This window comes from Callospermophilus lateralis, chromosome 1, assembly GCF_048772815.1.
Source record: "Callospermophilus lateralis isolate mCalLat2 chromosome 1, mCalLat2.hap1, whole genome shotgun sequence".
Classification (NCBI taxonomy): Eukaryota; Metazoa; Chordata; class Mammalia; order Rodentia; family Sciuridae; genus Callospermophilus; species Callospermophilus lateralis.
This window is the reverse complement of record NC_135305.1, coordinates 70,441,925-70,464,843: the sequence shown is the minus strand read 5'-3', so window position 1 is coordinate 70,464,843 and position 22,919 is coordinate 70,441,925. Positions and strand designations below refer to the sequence as shown.

At 38.4% G+C, this 22,919-nt stretch overlaps 1 protein-coding gene across 1 annotated transcript in view; it reads left to right on the top strand.

Annotated features, from left to right (window-relative positions):
* Dock4 (dedicator of cytokinesis 4) overlaps positions 1-22,919 on the top strand; it is a 445,040-nt gene that overhangs the window by 358,319 nt on the left and 63,802 nt on the right. The window contains exons 28-30 of the mRNA XM_076835166.2: positions 3,672-3,747; positions 5,670-5,770; positions 6,188-6,246. Of these exons, the coding sequence (XP_076691281.1) occupies positions 3,672-3,747; positions 5,670-5,770; positions 6,188-6,246 (236 nt within the window). The remainder of the gene's footprint in view (positions 1-3,671; positions 3,748-5,669; positions 5,771-6,187; positions 6,247-22,919) is intronic.

Sequence of the window (22,919 nt, the reverse complement as noted above, 5' to 3'; positions counted from 1 at the left end):
AGTGATTCTTGTGCCTGTGTTTCTGTGGCAGAAATCAGTCATTTGACCATTTGTGGGAGCAGATCGCAAACTATTCTTGGCTATTGAGTTGGACCACCAAGATTTGAAATAATCCCATATTCAGAAACTGAGTCATGAGTAAAAAAAAAAAAAAAAAAAAAAAAACCAGAGGAGCCACATGGTTCTAGATTTATTAGAAAAAGTCCATTAAAAAAACTTCCCTCATCTCCCTCCACAGTTACTCAGCACAATGAAGGAGGAAAGCTGTATGAACACTTGCAACTGGCTTAGAGACCTGGCTGCTAGGAAGCTATATTTCCATACTGAGTTACCATGGAAAGCTCTGGAAGCTACCTCTTGAATTTGGGCTGAAAATTATAGGCATAAATGAGAATCTTTTGAAGTAGAGTCATTTTAAGATCTTTCTAGCCCTGAGAAGTCTTACTTTTGGATACCTATTAAACTACATGCCACAGTAGATATTTTTGCTGAAGAAAAACATTAAAATCACTTTTTACATTTATCTCTTAAATTTTGGCCTATGAGGCAATCACTTAATTTTGATTGGCTATGATTTCTTAGCATTTATGCAAATTTGAGGATTCTTATGAAATATTAAAAGTGACCTATAATTTTTAATGTAGTAAAAATTGTATAAATATTAAATTAATGAAACTCATCAATATATTCTATGAACATGTAATTAACCTCCCCCCCTTTTTTTAGTTTTTATTTCACAATTTGGTTCCATAACATTTCTCAGGTCTCAATATTTTCCAAAACTCATGAAAATCTTATAAGCCTAAGTGCTCAATGATAAAAATGCCCCAATAAGAGTCTAGAAATAAGGACTGCGTGCTGCATTAAAGAGCCATAAGAATCTGCTAAAATTCTAGAAGTCAGGAGAATGCTGAAGCAGAATTTGTTGGAATATTTTTCTGATTCAGGCCTCTCTAGAGCCTTGTTCTTCAAAGGCTGAGTTGGGGACCAACTGCATCAGCATTACTTGGAGCTTATTAGAGACACAGAATCACAAGTTCCACTACAGGATGGCTGACTCATAATCTGCATCTTAACTAGGTCATCAGGCACCCACTAAAGTTTGAGAAATGCTGCTCTAGTCTAAAACAGTGGTTGTCAGCTCTGGATTCACAAAGGAATTATCTGGCAAACCTTTGTACCCCAAACAAATCATTTTAGAATCTCTGGCTAAAGGTATTATCCAGACATCTGTATTTTTTTTCAGTTGTAGATAAATGCAATACCTTTATTTATTTTATTTGATGCTCAGGATTGACCCCAGTGCCTCACACATGTGAGGCAAGCACTCCACCACTGAGCCACAACCCCAGCCCAGACAGCTGTATTTTAAAGCTCAGGTGATTCCAATTCACAGTCCAGATTGAGATACACTGTAACATAGCAATACCAAAGAGTTTCCATGTACCTTACCAGTAAGTACTGCAGTTCAGGAAGCCATGGACATTGTTTGTTTGTTTGGGACCCAGCATATACATAACAATTTGGTAACTCTTGGATGGAATAAGATCTCTTGGTTGAAAGATTGAGTTTGTAAACTTATTTCCAAAATGTTAGGCCTAATTGGCTAAATCCCAGATATGTCATGTTTCACTAATACTCGAAGATATTATTTCTGAACAATAATCCTAGATTGAATTTTTGGACCAGAAAACAATTTGCTATGTCAGACTCTTGTAGAAGAACTGTATGTATTTCTCTACTGAACTTCAAAGCAGAATGTTAAGGATACAAAATTTCAGTCTCTCTTTCCTTGTTTCTTTCTTTCATGGGAATCATGGAACCCAGGACCTTGTGTATCCTAAGTACATGCTTTATCACTAAGCTATACCCCGAGTACCCCCAAATTTTCTTCTTTAAACTTAGAATCCACACTTCTGCCACATGATAGGCAAAGAGCCACTTCCTTACCTGATAGCATTGTTGTTTTCTGGTTGTTAAAATTTAGTTTCATAAAGTAAAATTTGAATAAAATACTTTGGGAACCTTTCTTCAGTTTCATTATTGGTCTTGCCAGTATCTATGGAAAATTGTCACTTTCACAAATTTCACAAATTTGTAGGAAATTTGTCTCTTTAATATGAAATTTACTGGTGATAGCTGCCACTTTAGGAACTGAAGAAACCACAGAAATGGTTTCTTAGTCTCATAGATTTTTCTTTATTGACTCTCATACCAAGATTCATTCAGAGGTATAAATGAAATCTAGGTAAGATAGTGTCTGTTCATGGTTGAGCATATGCCTGAGAAATGGTGATTTCCTCCTCTTTCCCTTTCTTTAAATTGAACTTCCACATTCAACCATCCAACCCCTTAGCTTTATTATAATGTTTCCCAACCCCACAAGAAAGATCTAATAGTGAGCCAGGCTTGGTGGCATACCTGCAATCCCAGAAGCTCAGGAGGCTGAGGCAGGAAGATAGTAAGTTCAAAGCCAGCCTCAGCAACTTAGCAAGGGCTTAAGCAACTTATCAAGACCCTGTCTCTAAATAAAATATAAAAAGGGGCTGAGGATGTGACTCAGTGGTTAAATGCCCTTTGGTTCAATCCCAGGTACAAAAAGAAAAAGATCAAATAATAAATTTTCTAGCAGATAATAATGAACATTCATGTCCTTCAAAGACTATAAATATTATTAGTAAATATTCTTCTAATATATATGAGTACCAAGGTGTAAACTTGGTGGGGTGCCATTTTGTTTCATTCTACCTAGGGTCTTATAGCCATCTCTTTCGATTCTAAATGCCATAATGAGAATTGGGGTCTTATCACATCATAATACAGAAGAAGCCAAAGAAGTTTTAAATATCCACCATTTCTGTGTTTTTCCTTAGTTTATATTATTTTACTATAATGCTGTATCTAACATTTAATTAACCTGTTGAAAACACAATTCAATTTTGAATAAATTTTTTTTGGCTATAAAAATGTGCAGATTTTGAACAAATTATGGAACTTTAGAACTAGGCAAGACAATTCACCAAATCCTTTATTAATTTCCCTAGCAAGATACATATGGCTGTATATGACCCCTAGGTTAGGCTTTCTTCGATTTCTCCTGTACTAGAAATACTCCTTTCTCTGAGTAGCTCTAATATTATCAGCTTTACACAGTTTAGTCCTGGATTACAGACAATTTTATAATTGTTGGAAGTCTTATTGCCCTGAGAGTGAATCTGCCTTTTATAGTTCTTGTATAACCTCTAACACTTTAAATGAGGCACAGCAAAAAAAAAAAAAAAAAAAAAGTCATCTAATAAATTCATCATATATTTTATCATTTCATTTTTAGGTTCCATTTCTTTCATGATAATCAAAAGGAGTGTTAGGTTTCCATTAAGTCATTTTGCTTTGTTCAAAAATTTTAACAAAAATACTACAAGACATTGTGATATTAATGTGTTTCTGTTTGGAATTCCTGAATCTTCTTGTGTATTGTTTTACAAGGAAACTAACTTCAGTAATAGATTTTTTTTCTTCTGCCTGATGTCTCTTTTGTGAATTATCTGACAATGACCCACATGTTTACTGAAGGAGCTTTTCTTTTATCTTAGTTGCTTTTTATTCTTATGTACTAAATGACTTTTACTAAATGAAGTTTTCAACTTATAATGTATTCTTTTTCTCACTAGTGTGATTATTACAACAGTTCTATACCTCTCAGATGCACTTCGCAAGAACTTCTTAAATGAAAACTTTGATTATAAGGTAAGTATTCATTTAGATGACTGTCTCACTTGGGCTAAAAGATTTGTATTGCATTTTAGTAAATTAACTAATATATTTCCTTGTCCTATATTAATTTTAACTGTGAATAGTAGTAGAACACTTTCATTTTATTTGCACACAAGCAGAGCTATAATAATGCTTATCAGCTTGATGGAGATCAGTAGTACTTAAAAGAAGATAGATCTTTATTGTTGGTATACATAATAATTCTTGCTCTTTTCTGTATGATTTAGTTGCATAACAAAGAAGACTTAGAACATAATGTTTTCAAGAATTTTTTCAAAACAGTTTATATGAAGAAAAAATTATGAAGTAAATGCTTGATTTCCTTACTCCTCTAGCTTCCCATGTTTTAGAATTAACCAATGAAAAAATAAGAAATATTTCTAAAAACTTTTTTTCAGGCAGAACTCTCTGTATACTATAATATGAAGTGATAGACCTAGGTGCCTAAAAATTCTTGATTCCTATTTTTTTCAAATGGCAAACAAAGATAGGAATTATCGATGGTGGATTCTCTTCTCAGTGTTGTTCTGTTTAAGCATCTCTGTGTCTTATCCTTTTTGAATAGCATTTTTCATAAATAAGCATTTAATAAAATTTCCTTTAATGGATAATTAAAAACTATCAAAAAAGCACAAATACAATAAATGGGATTTGAATAATTGCATATATCTTTAAATCATTTCTCATAATAGTATGTCAGAATTTCATAATCAGAGTTCTAGTTTTTGATATTTCTGTCTTCTATTTCATTCTTACAACTACCCTTTTTGGATGCATTCCAAATTTGTCATATGTTCTTAATTGTTTCTTTGGATAAATACTTATTAGTGGAATTGTTGAGTTAAAGGTTGAGCCAGTTGTGTTTGATTACCTATTTTCCTAAGTCTACCCAACACTAGAAGAGGCAGCTTTTTCCAAGAGTTAGATAAGGGGACCATCTTTTTTGCTTTAATTTGCAATTTCTTACTAGTTATTAGTTATTCACTAGTTACTAGTTATTGATTGAAGTTCATATTTTGTGAATTTTCTGTTCTTGACTTTTGTTTATTGTTTTCCCTGGGTTTATTTTTTTTGGAGATGGGGTTTCATTGTATTTCCCAAGCTGGGATCATACTTATGATCCTCCCACCTCAGACTCCCAAAGTATCTGGAATTGCAGATGTGTATTATTGTGCTCAGCTTGGGGCTTTATCATATTTTTTTTTTATTTGTCAGAACTCTTTACATATTACAGATAGTCTTTCCCATATTTCTTATAGCTCATTGTCTATAATTTTACATGGCATCAATTAAGACATAGTTTTTTTCATTAGAAGTTCTACACATTTTTTAATGTTTATTTCAGGAAATTATACTCTGATCTATTTCTTATTCTGTATTTGGTATAAGAAAATATAGACTCAAAAGATTTTCTGGGCAGGGAATTTTTAAGTATTGTCTGAATTGAAAGCAATTAGCATATCCAAAGAAGCATATGCATTTTTTAAAGTTCTACATTAAAAGCAGTTCCAAGACTGAATTCATATAGGAATAAAGTAACCCATCTTATATCTCTGCCTCACAGGAGATACAGAAATAAGAGAAACAAAACATCTTCCATTTAGCATCTACCCAAGAGCTTATGGAACTTGGGATATAGCTTTGAAGCAATATCTAAGTAGACATTATTTATGTGTTTACTTCTTTTTATAGAAAATTTAAAGCATAGATTTATAAAGAATAGAGAATAGTCTCATAAGCCTCCATGTATTCATTTCCACCCTTAACTGTTATCAAGTTGAATCTTATTTCAACTCTACCATTTGCCACTTCTGAAGTAAATCCAAGATATTGTGTCACTTCACCTACAAATATTTTTGTAACAATAGTATTTAAATATCTTGCTCTTATTTTAGATCTGGGATTCCTACTTTTACCTTGCAGTCATTTTTATAAACCAGTTATGTCTGCAGTTGGAGATGTTCACACCTTCCAAAAAGAAAAAGGTGTTAGAAAAGTAAGTACCACTATGTGTTCAGGTGAGAATGTTAACTTCTAGAAGGTGCTTGTTCCAAATGGCTCATGAACCAAAAGATCCATAACTAGAAATCACAAGTGGGATAGCAGTAACCAAAATGGCAACAAGCAATTTCTTAGGGAAATTTCAATATTTTGAACTTATTTATACATTTTTTATCCCAAATCTTTCAGGATTCAAAATTATTATGGCAGCAAAAAAATATGAAACAGATTCATTTTACTAAAATATTTGTGTAAAGAATTGATTTAGAGACATAAAGACATGTACATTAGACATGTTTAATTAAAAAAACATTGTGCCTTTTAATTGAGAATGATAGACTGTATTCTACAGAAACACAAATACTTCTTTGTTCTGAAGGTTCTGTGTCAGGATTGCTTTTTTCTATTTCAGGTACGGTGACATGCGGGTGACAATGGGTTGTGAGATTTTCAGCATGTGGCAGAACCTAGGTAAGTGATGAAAAGAGAAACCTCTACCATTGCACAGCTTATCATTGTACTTTCAAGCACACAAACGAAGAAGGAAATTTACCAATGACAGCCTTTGAAACCAAGTGTCGAAATCAATAAGAATATCTATAGGAAGTCATTGGCATTTTGACAGTGAGTAAAGTTACAACTAATTCTTTAAATTGGTGTCTGAAAAAAATCACCTTTCCTTTATGTGTTTCATTATTAATTAATGGTAAATTTTAGAATCTAGCATTACTCCAGCATTACACCCATTATTTCTAGCAATGAGCTAGAGGGTAATTGGAGACTATAACTACTCAAAATTTCTAGCAGTCTAAATTGAGGCTATGAATCATCATAAATTTAGATTAAATTTCATGAAACATTGACTTAAACATCATCACTCTAAAAACCTTCAGACCATTGACCTGTGTCATAAAGAGTATAGCCAAAGGACTTTAAAAGCATCTGTGGTTGCTAAGAGACTGTTAGATCCAATTTTGTTAAATCTGCCACAGCAGATAGAGCATATTATTCCAGCAAATTGATGGCACAGATCTGGTTGCACAAAAAAGAATAATATTTTGGAAACAAATTGATTTAAAAGTCATTGGCATCATTCTACAGATTTGTAACATTTAATTTGGTATGTTAACTATATAAGTTTCTAGTATTCATTAACAATTATTGCATTTTAATTCCTCCTTGTGATTTATTAAAATGATTGACCTATTTAAGTTGAATATGTAATGATCTGAGCATACCTTCTTTCTTGGGCTCATCCAATAACAATTTGGAAATGGCAGAATTTGCTTTCTGTAAGTGAAAATAGAACCATTATCATTTTGCTTGAATTATTACAGAGTGATTTTTGACTAGAATATGTTTGTCCCTCAAATACACATAGCAGTTTGAGGGTGCCTCATTATATATAATTGAGCCCTGTGTTCAGTGCTTGGTGGTGATTTCAGTAAAATAAATGAATGAATGAATGAATGAACGAATGAACGAACAAACGAATAGATAAATAATACAAAAAAGGAAGTTATCATCTTCAAAATAACTTCCAACTATGAAAGGCCAGCCAGAATAAATCATGATCTGTCTTTAGATTCAGTTCAAAATTAGCATTAAATGTTTGTGTTACTTGAAGAATGTTCCTCTTAGTCTTCATATTTGGTTGATTGTCTCCTTGTTTTTTCAAAAGCAGATCATGGACCTTATAAATCCATATTACAATTAGCATTAATTTAGCAATCTAATTTCCAAAGTATTTTGCACTGAGGTGTTTAAAGAGAGTTATGATTTTTTTAGCTCTTTTCCTAGCCAATTATAAGATAAATATAGGACATATTTGGTTTGGTTACTAAAAATATTAGGAAACATGGCAGGCTTTCTCTTCTGGATAAATCTGAGCATTACTGTGTGTAATGATTTCCACATAAATCTTTTGTCTGGGCCAGGATAGCTATGCACTGAGGCTTATGTCCCTTGGTCTGCAAAATTAAGCAAGCATACAATTTTTTTTCTCTATTTTGTCTTTGTTCCAAAACAAAAATATTTCTGCCTCCATTTTTTATGTTAAATTATTCTCTGTTTTTCTGAGAAATCTAGAGATGGTAGAAAGTCTCTTAAGCACATAGAGTTCATCATGCAGTATCTTTAGAACATTGCTACTCAAAAGTGGACTAGCAGCATCAGTCTCATCTGAAAGCTTATAAGAACTACTAATTGTCCGGTTCCACCACAGACCTACTGAGATAAAATCTTTGGGAGACCACCCAGAAATCTTAGTTTTAGCAAGTTTTCCAAGTCACCCTTACACACTTGACTAGAACCGCCCTGCTTTATACAAAATTATCCCCTTTCTCTGTTGTTAGAGCTCTAAAGACTAGCTGTCTCACAGTCTAGAACTCGATTAGAGAAGGCTCATTATATACACCTTTGAGTCCCCAGCATGATATAGTTCAAGAGTAGGGTGAGTATATATTTTCATTTCATTCCTTGGTTTCTGTATTATTTCCCAAGTTGTGTCCTAACTTTTCTGAAACTTCTAAAACATGAAGTGAATTTTAAAGTTGCTAGTATATAACAGCTAGAATTTGAATGTGTTAAAAAATATTAAAACTCCCTCTCCACCATATATTTTTGCAAAAGGATAAGCATTAAATATTCAGTGAACTATTTAGACAATTTTATAAGCCTGAAATTGGCTTATATTACTTAGGAATATCAAAATAAAGTAGTTATGATATGTTAGTTATAACAAAATATATGAGATATAATTTATATGCCTATAAGAATGTCATATTTAATATTTGAATGCTAAATAAGAGTTTATACATTTTCATATTTTAATTTTACAGACCAGTAACTCATAAAGTATTGACTATGTGCAAGTTATTTGGGGAAATGGGAAAAAGGGGTCTACAACCGTTAAAAGCTTAGTTTTAAAATCTTGCATTTTAAATTTTTGTCTGATATATGTGGAACCAGAAGAAATCCTGATAAAGTTACTGTCTTTTAGTAAAGCTAGTAAGTTCGGGGGCTAGGGTTGTGGCTCAGCAGTAGAGCGCTAGCCTACCACGTGCAAGACCCTGGGTTCAATCCTCAGCACCACATAGAAATAAATAAGTGAAATAAAGGTATCGTGTCCAACTACAACTAAAAAGTGAATATTAAAAAAACAAAAGCAAAAGCTAGTAAGTTTGTATGAGTTAATAAATTAACAACCTCAGTACTTTTTAATAGATACAAAGAACATTTACTTTTAGAAAATAAGTTGAGCACAGGAAATGTCTGGTCTGACGAAATACACTTTTTACCACCTGAAAGGCTTTTGCTGATTGATCTAATTTGGAAATACAATTTTACTGAGCAATATTTTTAAATCAGATTTTTGTCTTTGGTGTTTAGCTTAGATGTGTTGAATTCTTACATATGCTGGCAATGACTTGGCTTTTTCCCTAAAGTGCTCTTAAATATAAAGTAGAGCAGATGTGGTGGCACACACCTATATTCCCAGCAACTCAGGAAACTGAGGCAGGAGATTGCAAATTCAAGATGAACCTGGAAAACTTAGTGAGACCCTTTCTCAAAATAAAAAAATAAAAAGGACTGGGGATGTGACTCAGTGATAAAGTGCCATTTGAATCAATCCCCAGTACTGGCAGACATAAATAGAAAGCTGAAGGATGTTCAAATCTGGTCATTATACCCCCTAGAAAATAACCTGTGAGCAACTTTTCAACCTGTGAGACCTGGAATGACTTAAGATTTCCAGTTGTTATTTTTAACCGTAGCCACCAAACTAGTAGACAAACTCAGTTGGGTGTACTTGAAATATTTTGTAGTTCTAAACTTGTATAACAAGTTATCTGTAGTATTAAGTGTTTTTTATGACTATTTACATACAGAAAGTTTAAATTTCTTCCTGAATATTTGGATCCTTTAATTATTTATTAAGCCAACAAAAGCGGGGGACACAGGCTGCACCTTCTCTTTCTCTTTCATCTCAGTCTTGGAGCTTTTGAGCAATCAGGGTCAAAGTGCCCATTCAACTTCATGGGGGTGAATCGAAAGGTTCTGTTATTTTATACTTCAGCCCAAGAATATGAGGCCTGGATGGGGACATAGGAAGAAAACCAGAAAGTTTCTTGTGTACAGACAACCAGTGGTACCCCACAGGTAAACAAGGCAGGAATTTTTTCCCCTTAGGAGACAGCAGTGGTTCTTGGAGACAGAAAGGCTTTTGCTCTTCATTGAAATTTTGAATTATGCTCCTTGTCTCCATTGCATCTGGAGCACTGGACACAACAACATTATCCTATCACATGATTGAAATAACTTTTTAAGTATTTTTAATTGTAGTAAGTAAATTACACATAAAATTTGCCATCTTAACCATTTCCTACTTCATTCCATGGTATTAAGGACATTCCCATTATAACACAATCACCACCAACCATCACTCATTTCCAGAACTCTTTTCACTTGGCTAAACTGAAACTCTATACAAATTAAACAATGACTCCTGGGTTCCCTTCTTCCCCAGCCCATTCTACTTTCTAGCTCTGAATTTGACTGTTCTTTGTACTTTATGTAAGTGGAATAATACAGTATTTGTCTTTTTGTGATTTTTGTTTCACTTAGCAGAATGCCTCAAGATTCTTCCCTGTTGTAACATGTGCCTGAATTTCCTTCCCTTTTAAGCTGGAGTACTTTTCTATTGTATGAATGTGCTGCATTCTCTTTATTCATTCATCCATCTTTGAATACATGATTGCTTCAACCTTTTGGCCATGCTGAATAAGGCTGCTATGAACATGGGTCTACAAGTATCTCCTTGAGACCCTGCTTTCAATTCTTTGAGGCATATGCCCAGAAGTAGAATTGCTGGATCATGTGATCATCATTCTATTTTTAACTCAACGATTTACTGTATCATTTTCTATAACTGCTGCAGCATTTTACATTCCCACCAACAGAGAATAAGGGTTCCATCCTCACCAATACTTGGCTGCTTTCTGGGGTTGTTGTTGTTCATAGTCAACATCTTCATGGGTATGAGGTGACATCACATTAAGGTTTGGGTAAAATAACTTATTTTTCAAGAATAAAGACCAACTAGTGATAAGTGAACACCTTTTCTTGACTATGCTATTTCTCAGCATTTTCATTTTTCTAAATTGAAGGATTATAAATACTCTGTCAAGAGAAGGGGAAAATACATATTTTCCCCCAAAAGTTTATCTGTTGGTACGTGTACTGGTATGAATAGTCTGCAGAGAGGTTAGACTTTACTACTGTGTCCCACCTTTGGCCCTCATCTTATTGCAAGGTTAAGATTTTTCTCTATTTTTAAATGAACCCACATTCCTACTAAATATAAAGTGAGCTCTTTGTTCCACATTTGCAAACACAGCATCTTGTAACTGCTGTAGAAAAATCAATACTTCCCTAGCAGGCTGTTCTGTGTGCATAAATATAAAACTCCAACAGCCCAAGAAGCAGGTGCCCTAAATACTTCAAAACAAGACCATGTGGCTGACAACTTGAGATGGGGAAATAGACTAAACTATAGTTTAAAAAGAAATCATTTAAAGGAAATTTAGTTTGCTATTGCCATACGAAGCTCAAATTTTTGCTTTGCTGTTTCAGGAGGAATTAAATTTTCAATGGTTGTGGTGCCTGTTCAGGTTTGCACAGATTCTGTGTTCTCAAAGTGTGTTTTCAGCAAATAAGACTATTCTTGTGCATTTCTGCACAATAATTTAAATGTAGGTATGACTGTTCCATGACCTTATTCTCATATAAGACTACAGAATGTATTGTGTGGGCCTTGTTTGGATTGTGTTTTAAATAAAACCATTATAGATGATGTCTTTTATGAAGATCAGGCAAATTTTAACATAGACTGGGTTTTAAATTAACAAATGTTGTTTGTTTTGTTAGGCATGATAGAGACACTGTGATTCTGTAATCTTAAAATGTCCAGTTAACAATATTTATTGATGTTACACAATAATATCAATATCTCAGACTTGCTTTAAAATGCTCTAGGAAAAAAATTATGTGGGATGTTAAATTAAATAAAACTAACAAAAATCTTGATATTGAAGCCAATTGATAGGTTTATGAGGATTTGTCTTTCTATTCTCTGTCATTTAGTGTACATTGATATTTGTTTTTAATTTTTTTTGTAGTTGTAGATGGACAGCATGGCTTTGTTTTATTTGTGTGTTTATTTTTTATGTGGTACTTAGGATTGAACCCAGTGCCTCATATATGCTAGGCAAGTGCTCTGCCACTGAGCCCCAACATTGATATTTTTGAAAAGAAGAAAATTGGGTTGTAAAATGTCTATAAACATAAGAATTTTTTTTAAAGAAGAGATTAAAAAATACTCAAGCAAACAGTGGTAAATAAAGTTCATGGCCTACTAATTATGATCTTCATTAGAGAAGGCAAAGAACACCAGACTTGAGAAAGATTTAAAACTAACGTAATAGCTTTGAATCTCATTCTGCCCACTCAGGCCTAGGAGAACTAACTGGCCTGACAGGAATTTCAATTTATTTTGTATTTCTTCTCTTTTTCATTCTCCTTTCCACACACACACACACACACACACCCAAAAGCTATGCAGAGCTTTAGTGTCTTATCCAATGTTAAAGCAGCAGAGAGGTCTTCTGGGATAACTGGTCAAATGCTAAGATGTCTGTTTTAGTCAGATTTGTCACTGCTGTGACTAAACGAGTAATCAGAACAATTTTAGGGGAGGAAAAGATTATTTGGGTTTCAGAGGTCTCAGTCCATACTGGCTCCATTCCTCGGGGCTCAAGATGGGGCTGAATCTCATGGCAGATGAATGTGAAGGAGGGAAGCAAAGATCAGAAAGCAAAGAGGCTAAGCTCAGCTCACCAAATGTATACCACAAAGGCACGCTCCCAATGACCCACCTCATCCAACCACATCCCACCCACCTTCAGTTACCACTTGGTTAATTCCTATCAGGGGAATAATTCACTGATTGGGAGAAGGGTCTTGTTACCCAATCATTTCACCTCTGAATGTTTCTGTATTGTTTTATACATGAGCTTTGGGGGGATACCTCACATCCACGCCATAACAGTGGCCTTTGTCCTGGTGCACTTGGTTCCTTCAGTGTGATGGCTCTTGGTGGCTAGACTTCAAGACCCTGCAGCCATTTCCTGGGGCACAATAGTGGGCCAGAGGTAAGACCTATAATTTCAGGATTTACCAGCCTTTGCCCTGACAGGAATATTCTTCCCTCTTTTTTTTCTTTTTTCTTTTCCACTTAATAGGACATCTTGAATAAACAGTGAGTTTAATCTTTTGTAAATGGCAATGAGAGTGATTGAGTTAAGGGCGCTTCTGCTTTCTGCCCCGACAAAATAACTGAGGAAAGAATTTGCAAATGCTAGCTGCTAGTTGCCAGCTTGAAATGTATGTTTCAAGAGCGGGGTATAAATAGGGAGAATGATGAATTGCTATTTCATTGAGTAGGTTGATCTTGAAAGGATTCAACTTCTTTTTCTTTTTTTGGAGGAAAGTATACAAAGTTAGAGTAATAAGGAAGTTGATTTTAAGGTGTTCTTGCTTTGATGAGGAAAATAAAGCAGTTTTTTGAGAAAGACAAGAGATTGCCTGAGTCAAAATTCAAAGTAGGAACACACAAGGAATAACCAGCCAGGTTTCTTCCTCACATATTATTGATATGGATAAATAATTTAGAGAGCGTGAGGTACAATGAAATTACTTTTGATGAAACCTCGAATGAGGAAGGGACTGTGTGACTTCGGTGATATAAAAGTAAAGGGGAAGGATCCAACATGGCGGCCGGCGAGGAAGCTGCACTTTCAATATCTCCACATTAACGGGATCAGAAACACCAATTAAAACAGCTACATTCTACCTACTGAGGATCTTCTAGCAAAATTCCGTTGAAAGGAGACCTGCCGAGAATTAGTAAGTTTATTAGACGTGACAGTTTGCCCCAAACAAGTGAAACTTGACTGGCAGCGCGGGCTCAGAGTCCAATCCCGCGGCCACCCGCCGCTTCTGCAAGCGGCAGGCGGCCCAGAGCAGCGCGGCAGAAGGGTCCCCGCCCAGCCAGCAGACAGCGCCCGCCATCCCGGCTACCCTGGCGGCCCTGCTTTCGCCCGGCGAACAGCCACCCCACCCGGCTGGTCCTTAGCCACGCCGCTGCAGACACCCGGCTTTACAAGCACCCCCGCCCTGCCGGCAGACAGCTCCCGCCATTCCGCTCTTGTTCTGCAAGCAGCCACCCCGCCCGCTTGGTTCTTAGCCACGAGGCTGCAGCCGCCCGGCTTTACAAGCGCCCCCGGCGACCCTGCTCGGCGAGAAGGGTCCCCGCCCTGCCGGCAGACAGCTCCCGCCATTCCGCTCTTGTTCTGCAAACAGCTAGCCCGCCCGCTTGGTTCTTAGCCACGAGGCTGCAGCCGCCCGGCTTTACAAGCGCCCCCGGCGACCCTCCTCGGCGAGAAGGGTCCCTGCCCTGCTGGCAGACAGCTCCCGCCATTCCGCTCTTGTTCTGCAAACAGCCACCCCGCCCGCTTGGTTCTTAGCCACGAGGCTGCAGCCGCCCGGCTTTACAAGCGCCCCCGGCGACCCTGCTCGGCGAGAAGGGTCCCTGCCCGGCCAACAGACATTTTCCGCCATCCCGGCTACCCTGCCGGTCCCGCTCTTGCCCTGCAAACAGCCACCCCGCCCGCCTGGGTCTTAGACACGCGGCGGCAGCCACCCGGCTTTACAAGCGCCCCCGGCGGCCCTGCTCTGCGAGAAGGGTCCCCGCCCTGCCGGCAGACAGCTCCCGCCATTCCGCTCTTGTTCTGCAAACAGCCAGCCCGCCCGCTTGGTTCTTAGCCACGAGGCTGCAGCCGCCCGGCTTTACAAGCGCCCCCGGCGGCCCTGCTCTGCGAGAAGGGTCCCCGCCCTGCCGGCAGACAGCTCCCGCCATTCCGCTCTCGTTCTGCAAACAGCCACCCCGCCCGCTTGGTTCTTAGCCACGAGGCTGCAGCCGCCCGGCTTTACAAGCGCCCCCGGCAACCCTGCTTGGCGAGAAGGGTCCCTGCCCGGCCAACAGACAGTTTCCGCCATCCCGGCTACCCTGCCGGTCCCGCTCTTGCCCTGCAAACAGCCACCCCGCCCGCCTGGGTCTTAGACACGCGGCGGCAGCCGCCCGGCTTTACAAGCGCCCCCAGCGGCCCTGCTCGTCGAGAAGGGTCCCTGCCCGGCCGGCAGACAGCTCCCACCATCCCGGCACTCCTGGCGGCCCGCCCGCTCTGCGAAGGGTTACCCCACCCGGCTCTTAGCCACGCGGGCGCCATCTGCCTGGCGCTGAGGGAGCCCCCGGCGGCCCAGAGCAGCCAGAAGGGTCCCCGCCTGGCCCGACAGAAGGCACGTGCCCTTCCGGCTCTGCTAACGGCCCTGCCCACCCAGGAAAGGGCTCCCCACCTTGAGAGGATGGGAAGGAAATCTAACCAAGCCTCTATGAATTAGCGAACTGGGATCTAAAACCAGAGATTATATCAGACCAGAGACAAGCCAGTTCCACCTCTCCCTTCGGTCACTCCTGCAAGGAGCCAGGGGCCCGCCATAGCAGAGAGGGGAAGTCACCAAAGATCGGCCAAAGAGATTCCTTCCCAGCGGACTCTAAATTAGCAGGAGCGGCGAGGGAGCCGGACGGAGCTGGCGGGAACCGCGGCAGCGGCACGGGAACCGGCGGGAGCTGAGGCGGCGCTGACGCAGGAGCCGGCGGGAGCCGCGCGGCGCGGGTCTCCCAGCTACAGCCCCCACCAGTGCTGACAACTGAGGTCTCTTGCACCAGATACGGGGGCGTGGCTACCAGAAGAACGAAACGCGATCAGTATGAAAAGACAAGGAAAGAAAGGACCACAAGCAATGCAGGTCAACTCAACTTTAGAAGAGGTAATATCTGCAGCAGATGGAATGTCAGATAAAGAATTCAGGATATACATGCTTCAGATGATCTGGAGTCTCAAGGAAGACATTAGACAGCAAAATCAGACAATGAAAGACCACTTCGACCACTTCGACAATAAATTACACAAACAAATCCAAGAAGCAAAAGATCAATTATACAGGGAGATAGAGGTTATAAAAAACAAACAAACAGAAATCCTGGAAATGCAGGAAACAATAAACCAACTTAAAAACTCAATTGAGAATACTACCAGCAGAGTAGAACACTTAGAAGATAGAACATCAGACAATGAAGACAAAGTATTTCAACTGGAGAAGAACATAGACAGCTCAGCAAAGCTGTTAAGAAACCATGAGCAGAACATTCAAGAAATATGGGATAACATAAAGAGACCCAACTTAAGGGTCATGGGGATACAGGAAGGTATTGAGGTCCAAACCAAAGGAATGACCAATCTATTCAACGAAATAATACGAGAAAACTTCCCAGACTTGAAGAATGAGACAGAATCCCAAATCCTAGAAGCCTACAGGACGCCGAATGTGCAAAATCATAAGAGAGCCACACCTAGACACATTATAATGAAGATGCCCAACATACAGAATAAGGAGAGAATTTTAAAAGCTACAAGAGAAAGGAAGCAGATTACATTTAGGGGTAAACCAATCAGGATAACAGCTGATCTTTCAACACAGACTCTGAAAGCTAGAAGATCCTGGAATAACATATTTCAAACGTTGAAAGAAAAGGGGTTCCAACCAAGAATTGTGTATCCCGCGAAATTAAGCTTCAGGATGGAAGATGAAATTAAAACCTTCCATGATAAACAAAAGTTAAAAGAATTTGCAGCTAGAAAACCAGCTCTTCAAAACATCCTCGGCAAAATATTACAGGAAGAGGAAATGGAAAATATCAATGAAAACCAACAGCGGGAGGTAGTACAGTAAAGGTGGGGGGGAATAATCAAAGAGGAAAACAAACCATGTTTAGAAACATAAATAAACAAATATGGCTGGAAGAACAAACCATATCTCAATAATAACTCTAAATGTTAATGGCTTAAACTCACCAATTAAGAGACACAGGCTAGCAGAATGGATCACTAAACAAGACCCAACAATATGCTGCCTTCAGGAGACACATCTGATAGGAAAAGACATACATAGACTGAAGGTGAAAGGTTGGGAAAAATCATATCACTCATATGGACTTCGCAAACAAGCAGGAGTGTCCATACTCATTTCAAATAAAATAGATTTCAAGCCAAAGTTAATCAAAAGGGATGAAGAGGGACACTACATACTTCTCAAGGGAACCATACACCAACAAGACATAACAATTATAAATATATATGCCCCAAACAATGGTGCAGCTATGTTCATCAAACAAACTCTTCTCAAGTTCAAGAGTCTAATAGACCACCATACAATAATCATGGGAGACTTCAACACACCTCTCTCACCACTGGACAGATCTTCCAAACAAAAGTTGAATAAGGAAACTATAGAGCTTAATAACACAATTAATAACCTAGACTTAATTGACATATATAGAATATACCACCCAACATCAAGCAGTTACACTTTTTTCTCAGCAGCACATGGATCCTTCTCAAAAATAGATCATATATTATGTCACAGGGCAACTATTAGACAATATAAAGGAGTAGAGATAATACCATGCATATTATCTGATCATAATGGAATGAAATTGAAAATCAACAATAAAAGAAGTAAGGAAAAATCATGCATCACTTGGAGAATGAACAATAGGTTACTGAATGATCAATGGGTTATAGAAGACATCAAGGAGGAAATTAAAAAATTCTTAGAGATAAATGAAAACACAGACACAACATATCGGAATCTATGGGACACATTGAAAGCAGTTCTAAGAGGAAAATTTATTGCTTGGAGTTCATTCCTTAAAAAAAGAAAAAACCAACAAATAAATGATCTAATACTTCAACTCAAAATCCTAGAAAAAGAAGAGCAAAAAAACAGCAAAAGAAGTAGAAGACAAGAAATAATTAAAATCAGAGCTGAAATTAATGAAATCGAAACGAAAGAAACAATTGAAAAAATTGACAAAACTAAAAGTTGGTTCTTTGAAAAAATAAATAAAATCGACAGACCCTTAGCCACGCTAACAAAGAGAAGAAGAGAGAGAACTCAAATTACCAGCATACGGGATGAAAAAGGCAATATCCCAACAGACACTTCAGAAATACAGAAGATTATCAGAAATTATTTTGAATCCTTATACTCCAATAAAATAGAAGATAGTGAAGGAATCGAAAAATTTCTTAAGTCATATGATTTGCCCAGATTGAGCCAAGAGGATATTGACAACCTAAACAGACCAATATCAATTGAGGAAATAGAAGATACCATCAAAAGACTACCAACTAAGAAAAGCCCAGGACCGGATGGGTATACAGCAGAGTTTTTCAAAACCTTTAAAGAGGAATTAACACCAATACTTTTCAAGCTATTTAAGGAAATAGAAAAAGAGGGAGAACTTCCAAATTCATTCTATGAGGCCAACATCACCCTGATTCCTAAACCAGACAAAGACACTTCAAAGAAAGAAAACTACAGACCAATATCTCTAATGAACCTAGATGCAAAAATCCTCAATAAACTTCTTGCGAACCGGATACAAAAACATATCAAAAAAATTGTGCACCATGATCAGGTAGGATTTATCCCTGGGATGCAAGGTTGGTTCAATATACGGAAATCAATAAATGTTATTCACCACATCAACAGGCTTAAAAATAAGAACCATATGGTCATCTCGATAGATGCGGAAAAAGCATTCGACAAAGTACAGCATCCCTTTATGTTCAAAACTCTAGAAAAACTAGGGATAACAGGAACATACCTCAACATTGTAAAAGCAATCTATGCTAAGCCTCAGGCTAGCATCATTCTGAATGGAGAAAAACTGAAGGCGTTCCCTCTAAAATCTGGAACAAGACAGGGATGCCCTCTCTCACCACTTCTGTTCAACATAGTTCTCGAATCACTGGCCAGAGCAATTAGACAGACGAAAGAAATTAAAGGCATAAAAATAGGAAAAGAAGAACTCAAATTATCACTATTTGCAGATGACATGATTCTATACCTAGCAGACCCAAAAGGGTCTACAAAGAAACTATTAGAGCTAATAAATGAATTCAGCAAAGTGGCAGGCTATAAGATCAACACGCATAAATCAAAGGCATTCCTGTATATCAGCAACAAATCCTCTGAAATGGAAATGAGGACAACCACCCCATTCACAATATCCTCAAAGAAAATAAAATACTTGGGAATCAACCTAACAAAAGAGGTGAAAGACTTATACAATGAAAACTACAGAACCCTAAAGAGAGAAATAGAAGAAGATCTTAGAAGATGGAAAAATATACCCTGTTCATGGATAGGTAGAAGTAACATCATCAAAATGGCGATATTACCAAAAGTTCTCTATAGGTTTAATGCAATGCCAATCAAAATCCCAACGGCATTTCTTGTAGAAATAGAGAAAGCAATCATGAAATTCATATGGAAAAATAAAAGACCCAGAATAGCAAAAACAATTCTAAGCAGGAAATGTGAATCAGGCGGCATAGCTATACCAGACTTCAAACTATACTACAGAGCAATAGTAACAAAAACAGCATGGTACTGGTACCAAAACAGGCAGGTGGACCAATGGTACAGAATAGAGGACACAGAAACCAATCCACAAAACTACAACTATCTTATATTTGATAAAGGGGCTAAAAGCATGAAATGGAAGAAGGATAGCATCTTCAACAAATGGTGTTGGGAAAACTGGAAATCCATATGCAACAAAATGAAACTGAATCCCTTTCTCTCGCCATGCACAAAAGTTAACTCAAAGTGGATCAAGGAACTTGATATCAAATCAGAGACATGGCGTCTGATAGAAGAAAAAGTTGGCTATGATCTACATACTGTGGGGTCGGGCTCCAAATTCCTCAATAGGACACCCATAGCACAACAGTTAATAACTAGAATCAACAAATGGGACTTACTAAAACTAAAAAGTTTTTTCTCAGCAAAAGAAACAATAAGAGAGGTGAATAGGGAGCCTACGTCCTGGGAACAAATCTTTACTCCTCACACTTCAGACAGAGCCCTAATATCCAGAATATACAAAGAACTAAAAAAATTAGACAATGAGATAACGAATAACCCAATCAACAAATGGGCCAAGGACCTGAACAGAAATTTCTCAGAGGAGGACATACAATCAATCAACAAGTATATGAAAAAATGCTCACCATCTCTAGCAGTCAGAGAAATGCAAATCAAAACCACCCTAAGATACCATCTCACTCCAGTAAGATTGGCAGCCATTAGGAAGTCAAACAGCAACAAGTGCTGGCGAGGATGTGGAGAAAAGGGTACTCTTGTACATTGCTGGTGGGACTGCAAATTGGTGCGGCCAATTTGGAAAGCAGTATGGAGATTTCTTGGAAAGCTCGGAATGGAAACACCATTTGATCCAGCTATTCCACTACTCGGTCTATTCCCTAAAGACCTAAAAAGAGCACACTATAGGGACACTGCTACATCCATGTTCATAGCAGCACAATTCACAATAGCAAGACTGTGGAACCAACCTAGATGCCCTTCAATAGACGAATGGATAAAAAAAATGTGGCATTTATACACAATGGAGTATTACTCTGCATTAAGAAATGACAAAATCATAGAATTTGGAGGGAAATGGATGGCATTAGAGCAGATTATGCTAAGTGAAGCTAGCCAATCCCTTAAAAACAAATGCCAAATGTCTTCTTTGATATAAGGAGAGTAACTAAGAACAGAGTAGGGAAGAAGAGCATGAGAAGAAGATTAACATTAAACAGGGAGGAGAGGTGGGAGGGAAAGGGAGAGAGAAGGGAAATTGCATGTAAATGGAAGGAGACCCTCAGGGGTATACAAAATTACATACAAGAGGAAGTGAGGGGAAAGGAGGGAAAATATAAGGGGGAGAAATGAAGTACAGTAGAGGGGGTAGAGAGAGAAGAGGGGAGGGGAGGGGGGAGGGGGGATAGCGGAGGATGGGAAAGGCAGCAGAATACAACAGACTCCAGAATGGCAATATGTAAATCAATGTGCAACTGATGTGATTCTGCAATCTGTATATGGGGTAAAAATGGGAGTTCATATCCCACTTGAATCAAAGTGTGAATTATGATATATCAAAAACTATGTAATGTTTTGAACAACCTACAATAAAAATTAATTAAAAAAAAAAAAAAAAAAAAAAAAAAAAGTAAAGGGACCTTCAGATGGTCAGAGGCCTGTGAGCTGCCCAAGGCTGGGTTTCTATCTACATGCTCAAAGCCTCTTGTCTTCAATTCGCTCTGAAACTAAACCCAAGGTAAAATCCATAAACTTCCCAATTGTCATAGAGAAGCAACTCCCTGAAATCTCTGTGGAGTACCCAATCCCAATAATGGGGGATATGACAGATGCCCCAGGATGCTATGTCTGTAATAGCTAAATAAGAGGGCAGGCATGTTGCTAGTGCAGATCACGAGGTCTTGGCCCATAGGACACTCAGGATGTGGAGCAGGGGTGAGGATATCCTTCCCTGAGTCAAGGCAGGTATCTGAGAGTCCTGAGACAGTGTCAATAACTATCATTAGGAAGCTGATACAAAGCCCTCTAGGTATCTGCAAGATAAGAGGTAGTTCAGACCTGTGACCTCTGTCAAGGGCACCCTTTCTAGGGAAAGAGAAACCCAGAGTGAATTCAAACTCAGAAAGTCACAGAGCCTCCCATCTTTTCCTGTTGCCATATTGGTCTCCATGAATGGACAAGATACTCCTCAGAAGGGTTTTGACAAAAGGATTGGGTGATGACATTCTGTTAGTGTCTGATTGCATTTGTCAAAGACAAAGCCTGAAATGCCCCCAGTTAAACTTGGATTGAAGAAATACATGGTACTGTGTAGCTGGAAAGCCCACAGGTAGATCTGGCTTCAGGCGTGATAGTTTTCTAGAGAGAACACTGGGGCTCACCATTTCCTAGCTGTCCTTTGTTCCATGCACTGTGTTAATTCTCAAGCAGGCTGTCTCCATTCAGTGGGAAAGTGGCTTCTGTTGGCTTTAAAAGAATTTTTCTATTTCCTAAAAGCACCATAGAGAAGTCTTTCAAGGCCACAAATTGGCCCTACTGGGTGATGTATCCTTCATGAACAAATCCCTAGGTCCAGGAATTAGCCTGAGACTTTGGAGAAGACCCAGGTTATATGCCTTTCTGAGACCTACCCCACATTCCCAGCCCATATAATGACAGATGAACCATTTCCCCAAAGGACAGGATGCTGGCCAGATGGCATGTCTGACTACCTCTTCCCTCCCACCCAGATTCTGGCTTAGTTCCTTTCTTGCCTTTGCCCTCAGACAACTTTATGAGGAAAAATAGGCAATTCCTACCAGCTCACCTTTTCTGTTTCTTTTTACTCTTTAATTCATGGTCATATTTTCCTTCACATTACTCTTCTGCCAAAACTAAAGGCCTATGTTGAATCCACAAGATAGTGATTACTAATTCAAACTAGAGCCAGCCTGCTTAGGTTCAAATGCTGGCCACCCTGATCACTAGCTGAGGAACTTTGGGCCAGTTGTTTAACTTCCCAGATTTTAGAGTTTCCTTCTCTGTAAGTAAGAGGTGGTAGTTCCTACTGCCTGGAGTTGTTATGGGGAGTAAATGAAATTGTACATGCAAAGCAGCCCAAGCCTGCCTGCCACATGTAAGTGCTTTCCAGGGTCAGCTGCTATTAGAAATAAGTCACCATCTCTAATGCTTTTGCAGTCCACATCACCACTTTCCCATGTTCCCCTGCCTGCCTCTACCCCGTCTCTCTTGTTGGCAACTCCTCTTGTCCTGGTCCTTTTGTGCTCAACTTCTTTCAAGCAGCTTTCTTTAGTTTCCCCAGATAGGATGAATTGTGCCATCTCCCCCTCCCCTTTTATCCTTTGTCTCTCTCTCTCTCTTTTTATTATTTTTTAAAAATTATTAACACATATTAATTATACAACATAATAGGTTTCACTGGGATATTTCCATATATGCATATACCATGCCTTGATCATGTCCACTCTCCCTCTACTCCCTCCCTGCAGGCCCTTTCCTAATAGGCCTAATAG